Genomic DNA, 7851 nt, shown 5'->3' with positions numbered 1-7851 from the left:
GATGAACATTATTACTCACTGCTGTCGAATCCATAGGGTAAAAGTCTGTTTGTAAAGCCTGTGCTGACATCGCGACTGATAAACGGAATCCATTTTCTCCAAATTCTCTGGGCGGGCAAAGCAGAGGAAGGGGAGGTAACGTTTCCCCGTATGACGACATATAGGGAAGATTCCAGATCAGCTCGTCTGAGCTCTCATTTTCTTAAAGGCAGAGCAGGACAGCGAGAACTCGATTTACACCTATCAAAATTTCTAACCACTTGGGGACCATATACAGGCTAGGGGAACTCATATTAATGTTAAAAAAATATGAAATGAATAATGAAAATTTCATGCCATGGGACCTTTAATTTACTCACCCTGGTGTTGTTCTAATGCCATATGCCTAGAGCTAGGCATTATGGTAAAAAAAATATATATATTTAATGACTGTATTTTTGTCTGAATGGCGATAGTTATGAAAGCTATGAAAACAAATATAGTGAATGTAACCATGTAGGCATCTAGCCCTTGTGCAAAAAAGAGTTAAAATCACTCTCAAGCAAGCACACCTCAAAGGCATCTGTCAGAGCATTTGACGGGGCAAGCTACTTTAAACAACACGGGTATAACTATATCTTACGTGTTATTTTGAAGCCCTTAATACAAAGCATTCTCTGTGTCCTCCGCGATTTTCCAGATGTGCTCATAATATCAAACTTTATATCTATATAACTATTGCCTCATCTTATATCGTTTATGAAACATACATCAATGTATTGTACAAACTCGATACTGCCCAGCTCTATATACCCTTATTCTGTAACGTTAACCACAAGGAAGACGAAGATGATTATAAAAATGACTCAGAATAGAATAATCCAATATAAGAAACAGAGTGCGGATGTTACAGGTGAGGCTCCCTCTCCGCTTCCTCCAGACCATCAGAGGGAGCTCTCACCAGAATATTGACTGTTGCTATTCGGACTACAATTTCCATAGGCACTCATACCTGGTCAATTCTGAGCGTTTCTACTGTGGGTTGTTATTTTGTGTTTGATCTTGGACTGTTTCCCATTGTTTGATTCTCTGCCCGCCCTGACCATTGCCTGATTATTGGATTGTGATTGTAAGCTGCCTGCCCAGACCTATTGCCTGTGTTTTCGGACTGTGTATGTTTGCTGCTTGCCTCGACCTAAGCCTGTCCCTGTTTACGATTCTGTTTTGCCTTCTCCACTGCCACTGCTGTTTCTTCACCCTGTCTTGTTTGACTCTGACCAAAATAAAGCTGCAGATGGATTCTCACTCGGCTGACTCCACATTACAGTGCCACAGTAAAGGCCTGTTCACACCGGGCGATTTTCACGCACGTTTCTCGCCGACGTTTTTTAATGCCTCATGACTAAACAAAGGGCGCCAATGTGAGTGTGCACACCAACACGCAAAACGGCAGGAGTAAAAGCGTAAAAATTCTTTGGGTTTGTTTTTTTGTTTTGACACGGCACGTTAAAAACTGTCCGTCCAATGAGATCTGCGCTTTTGTTCACGTGCCTGGAGCTGCTGAAGTTACAGTAAAACACGACTTGGTGTCGCTCAAGCACAAAGCGGTCTTGCCGAGCACACATTGATACGACGAAGAGGAAGTAAGTAGACAAAGGCCCTGTCCCAAATGACACACTTCATGTGCACTTTTGGTCTTGTGTACTTACAATGGCCGCTGCGTGCGCATGTCCGTTAAGTCCACGAGACCGCAATGTGTCCCATTTGTCATTTTAGGTCTCAGAAGGGTGCTTGCGAGCGCCCCCTTTGAGGTCGATATGCGTCCTCGATGCACACTTCCGCCGAGCCCGCACTAGTGCGAGATACGCAGCGGACTTCTTCCCGGCAGTCAAAGCGGCATTACGTTGTGAAAGTGCGGACTCAGAGGAAGAAAGTGAGGGTTTAGGGTGCCATTTGGGACACGGCAAAAGAAGAAGAGGAGCTGCTAATGCTGCTTGCCAGTTAGCAAAAAGTGTGTGAATGGTTTTGGCAAGCACGTAAATACTGTCTCTCTTCTTCTTCTTCTGTGTGACAAGCAAGTGTCAGAGGAGCGTAAAGTGGTGCAGCACCACCTTCTGTAACGGGAGCGCCATCTACTGAATTTGTACTTTCACTCGGCACATCGCCAGTGAAAAACGTTTCGCTGTGAACACAAAAACTGACAATAAGTACGCGTGATAATCGTCCCGGTGTGCACAGGCCTTAAGGGTGTACTCTAGCACAAACAATACCGGATAAAGAGTGATTCAAAATGAAGCACTAAAATACACAATGGTTATGAATAAATTACAAACAACTGTGAAGATAGAGTCCATGGAAACTAATAATCCATGGAAACTAATGGATAGCGGGAAACTAAGACAAAGCAACACATGAGACTGATTAAAACAAACTAAAAGTCCATAATAATGTAACAGACAGAACATACAGTGGGGAGAACAAGTATTTGATACACTGCCGATTTTGCAGGTTTGCCCACTTACAAAGCATGTAGAAGTCTGTAATTTTTATCATAGGTACTCTTCAACTGTGAGAGACGGAATCTAAAACAAAAATCCAGAAAATCACATTGTACGATTTTTAAATAATTAATTTGCATTTTATTGCATGACATAAGTATTTGATACATCAGAAAAGCAGAACTTAATATTTGGTTCAGAAACCTTTGTTTGCAATTACAGAGATCATACATTTCCTGTTGTTCTTGACCAGGTTTGCACACACTGAAGCAGGGATTTTGGCCCACTCCTCCATACAGACCTTCTCCAGATCCTTCAGGTTTCGGGGCTGTCGCTGGTTAATACGGACTTTCAGCTCCCTCCAAAGATTTTCTATTGGGTTCAGGTCTGGAGACTGGCTAGGCCACTCCAGGACCTTGAGATGCTTCTTACGGAGCCACTCCTTAGTTGCCCTGGCTGTGTGTTTCGGGTCGCTGTCATGCTGGAAGACCCAGCCACGACCTATCTTCAATGCTCTTACTGAGGGAAGGAGGTTGTTGGCCAAGATCTCGCGATACATGGCCTCATCCATCCTCCCCTCAATATGGTGCAGTCGTCCTGTCCCTTTTGCAGAAAAGCATGCCCAAGGAATGATGTTTCCACCTCCATGCTTCATGGTTGGGATGGTGTTCTTGGGGTTGTACTCATCCTTCTTCTTCCTCCAAACATGGCGAGTGGAGTTTAGACCAAAAAGCTCTATTTTTGTCTCATCAGACCACATGACCTTCTCCCTTTCCCCCTGTGGATCATCCAAATGGTCATTGGCAAACTTCAGACGGGCCCGGACATGCGCTGGCTTGAGCAGGGGGACCTTGCGTGCACTGCAGGAATTTAATCCATGACGGCGTAGTGTGTTACTAATGGTTTTCTTTGAGACTGTGGTGCCAACCTCTCTTCAGGTCATTGACCAGGTCATGCCGTGTAGTTCCTCACGATCATTGATGCCCCATGATCTTGCATGTTGCCCCAGATCGAGGGAGATTGACCGTCATCTTAAACTTCTTCCATTTTCTATCAGTGGCCATTTATCATTTTTGGCCATTAACTTTTAAATGCATAATTATATTCAAATTGCAAACACATTAGGAGAGTCTCCGCATGAAAGATGACTGCCAGATCAACGTGCTACAACATTTCTCTCCTAAACGGTAGAAAATTTGAATTAAGATTGAATGTGGAGGATTTAAACTGTGAAAAGAAGATTGACAGGGTTAGTGCAAGTGACAGGAATGCACGAAACTAAGCGAATGAGCTGTCCGTTAAAGATGATGAAGTATATGTCCCAAAACTTGCACACTCTTCTGCTACAAACTCTTAGTACATACTTTTAGGTCGTAGTATAAGTAAGCAAATTGGGACGCAGCAGCTGTGTTTATGAATGAATCATTTAATCAATGACTTTACCGAATCAACACTGTGTGTTAGTAGTTCTGCTGTGGCTTTTGTTGGACACTGTTGAAAAAAAAAGCATATGTTAGGTATGTTTTGAAGCATGGCAGCTGGTTTATGCTGGTCCTTAGCTGGTCATGAGCTGGTTATAAGCTGGTCCTGAGCTGGAGCTAGTTTCTTTGGACCAGCACTTGCAGCTTAAACCAGCTGCCATGCTTCAGAAAAACATACCTAACCAGCATATGCTGTTTTTTTCTACAGGGGAACTATTATTTTGTTGCAAAATAAAGGAAATACTGACAATAGCCTATGTTTAAAATTAACATCACTTAATATTACCCTTTTGTTTGTTGAAATGTCACGTTTGCAATCGTGCGGATATTTGGATTTGCATTATTGCTCGTACACTATTATCGACATTAAAAACAAGAACTCACAAAGGGTATGTTTTGTATCGAAGAGTTTGAATCTTAAATTGATCTTTATGGACTTTCTGTGCCAGGCTATTTGTTCTACATGCTAGTAAGTGCTAAATCTAAAGGTACATTGTTGAGAACAGCAGCAATGTAGCGCAATTTGCTAAAAATCCCCCTCTGTGCATGCAATCCTGTAATGGTAAAGTCAAGGTAATAGCCTGGAAATAATCATCTGTTTAATACGGAAGGACTGATATTTAGTATAGCAGAATTGATTATTTAGGTTTTAATTGCCTCAATCTTAATCAGGCAATTTAAATTAAAGCAAAAATGTGAATGTTTTTTTAAAGGGAGAGCTTTTTAATGTAAACCCATTAAAATGTTATCAAGAGAGGTTCATTGAGCAAATAAAATCTTTAATCAATTTAAAATGTTAATTTCACAAAAAAGCAGGCTAAATACAATGTTTTATTATAACTGAAGAAAGTAAATAAGAAACAAACATTTGCAAAATGGCATATATGAACTAAAAAGAAAGACACACAAATTTAACTGTATTGTAATGCCTGAAATAAGTGTGAGTGCTGTATTCATTCAAAAGTCAATGTATTTAAATCATTGATGCCACGGATATAAGTGGATATAAGAATCTTAAATGCATTCTGAAAACAAGGGTAGAAAAATCCATAAATCAAAGGGTTACAAGTGGAGTTAAAATATGCAAACCACGTTACAACCTCATAAACATCAGCTGGGGTTACATAATTGTAAAAAGGGTCAAGAGCAGTAACAGTAAAAAAAGGCAGCCAGCAGATATAAAAAACACCCATGACAATGGCAAGAGTTTTTGCTGCCTTTCTCTCTCTGTGTGCAGAGCTTTGGCTCTTCGACCCTCCTTTTGTCGCCACAGTCACTCTTTCTGACATAACCTTTGCATGTTTTCTTGCAACATGGAAGATTTTCATATACAGAGAGCTCATGATCATTCCAGGAAGGACGAATGTGAGAATTGGACATATAAGACCCCACCGTTTGTTAAAAAACATAACACAACTTCCCACACAGTAAACCTGCAATATAAGCATCTCTAGTCCAACTGCATTTATCCCTGAAAACACAACATAAAAGCTGTACACAAATGAAAACAGCCATGCGAAGGTAGTAAATACAGTCACAGTTTTGTTTGTGACCCTCGTGTTGTACCTTAAAGGATCACAAATGGCCCAGTACCTGTCAACAGATATTAAACTGAGATGCAGTAAGGAAGAGATACAGAAGGTCATGTCTAAACTAAAATGCACTTTGCACACAACATCTCCCAGATACCAGCAGCCTTCAACAGATCGCACCATGCTGTACGGCATGACCAAAGAGCCCAGCACACAATCACTGGCAGCCAGAGAGCGAACGAACAGATGAGTTGGAGACTGTAGATGTTTGAAGTGAGAGATGGAGATGATGATCAGCAGGTTCCCAAAAACTGTTGTGAGGATCATCAGCGACATAAAAACATACATTGCCATTTTAACTACAGTAAGACGGTGCAATTTAGGACAGGAGTCCAGCAGGAGAGGATAGCAGAGAAACAAATTCACAGAGTCGGTTCCGTTTGAAGTCATCACGTCTGCTCCAGATGCTGAGAAGACCATAAAAAGGCAGACATTTAGAAACCAAACTAAAAACTAAAGTTTGGTGAAGACCAGTATCCAAAGAAAGGTATAGTACATGCCCATCTAGTTTAACTCACTATATGGACTCAGAGCAGTTCAGTCTTGTTCATAAATACTCTCAGATATGAGGTAACCCCTGTACACCAGTCCATGTAACCCATAGTTAGAAAAACAACATCTCAGGAGATTAAAATGAAAAAATGAATTCTTCAACTGTGTGTCCTTATTTGAAGATCAATGGATCAGTGGCGGAACTATAGTTTTATATGTGGAGTGTCCAAAGCTATAGATGGCCAGAGACGATGAAAGAAATGTGTGTAACCCTAACCTGGCATTAAAAAAAAGCATGAATAAATCCTATGATTGCTGGCTAGAGGAGAATTTCTACCCCTCCAAATCATTGAATTCAGGTGTTCCAATCACTTCCATGGCCACAGGTGTATAAAATCAAGCACCTAGACATGCAGACGCTTCTACAAACATTTGTGAAAGAAAGGGTCGCTCTCAGGAGCTCAGTGAACTCAAGTGTGGTACCGTGATAGGTTGCCACCTGTGCAATAATTCCATTCATGAAATGTCGGCACTATTAAATATTCCACGGTCAACTGTTAGTGGTATTATAACAAAGTGGAAGCAATTGGGAACAACATCAACTCAGCCACAAAGTGGAAGGCCACGTAAAATCACAGAGCGGGGTCAGCGCATGCTGAGGAACAGTGCGCAGAAGTTGCCAACTTTTTGCAAAGTCAATAGCTACAGACCTCCAAACTTTGTGTGGCCTTTAGATTAGCTCAAGAACAATGTGTAGAGAGCTTCAGGGAATGGGTTTCCATGGCCGAGCAGCTCATCAAAGCCTTACATCACCAAGCGCAATGCAAAGCATCGGATGCAGTGGTGTAAAGCACACCGCCACTGGACTCTAGAGAAGCGGAGACGTGTTCTGTGGAGTGACCAATCACGCTTCTCTGTCTGATAATCTGATGGACGAGTCTGGGTTTGGCGGTTGCCAGGAGAACGGTATTTACCTGACTGCATTATGTCAAGTGTAAAGTTTGGTGAAGGGGGGATTATGGTTTGGGGTTGTTTTTCAGGGGTTGTGCTTGGCCCTCTAGTTCCAGTGAAAGGAACTCCTAATGCTTCAGCATACCAAGACATTTTGGACAATTTCATGCTCCCAACTTTGTGGGAACAGTTTGGGGATGAGCCCTTCCTGTTCCAACATGACTGCACACAAGTGCACAAAGCAAGGTCCATAAAGACATGGATGAGTGAGTTTGGTGTGGAGGAACTTGACTGGCCTACACAGAGTCCTGACCTCAACCCGATAGAACACCTTTGGGATGAATTAGAGCGGAGACTGCGAGCCAGGCCTTCTTATCCAACACCAGTGCCTGACCTGACTTGTGCTGCGCTTTTAGAAGAATGGTCTAAAATTCCCATAAACACACTCCTAAACCTTGTGGAAAGCCTTCCTAGAAGAGTTGAAGCTGTTATAGCATCCATATTAAACCCTACGGATTTAGAATGGGATGTCATTAAAGTTCATCTGCATGTAAAGGCAGGCTTCCCAAAGCTTTTGGCAATATAGTGTATACTGCCAAAATTTCAACTTTAGTGACAACATAGCTTTTTAAATCTTCAAACTACACTAAGAAACTTTATGTAGGATTTACTTTGAAACTATTTTCACAAATAAAGAAACAGCAAGTAACGCATTGAATTAAACATGAAATTTTGAAGTATAAAGACTGAAATAGTATTTTCTTGTAAAACATACTCTAACAATCTTTGTTTTATTTAAAACTTTGAAAAACACCAACAGGAAAGTCACCAGATTACAGTATGCCACTTCTCAGACAT

At 41.4% G+C, this 7851-nt stretch overlaps 1 protein-coding gene across 1 annotated transcript; it reads right to left on the bottom strand.

The window, feature by feature from the left end:
• Positions 1–4911: 4911 nt before the first annotated feature.
• On the bottom strand, positions 4912–5940 carry LOC307134892 (trace amine-associated receptor 4-like; the record flags this gene model as incomplete). The annotated part of the gene is made up of 1 exon (XM_079830973.1): positions 4912–5940. One exon carries the CDS (start codon positions 5938–5940, stop codon positions 4912–4914), a length of 1029 nt encoding a protein of 342 aa, XP_079687099.1.
• Between the last annotated feature and the right edge of the window lie 1911 nt (positions 5941–7851).

Source organism: Gobio gobio, assembly GCF_949357685.1.
Source record: "Gobio gobio genome assembly, chromosome: 12".
NCBI classification, from domain to species: domain Eukaryota; kingdom Metazoa; phylum Chordata; class Actinopteri; order Cypriniformes; family Gobionidae; genus Gobio; species Gobio gobio.
The sequence above is the reverse complement of the archived record's forward strand: the minus strand, read 5'-3'. Positions and strand labels throughout refer to the sequence as shown.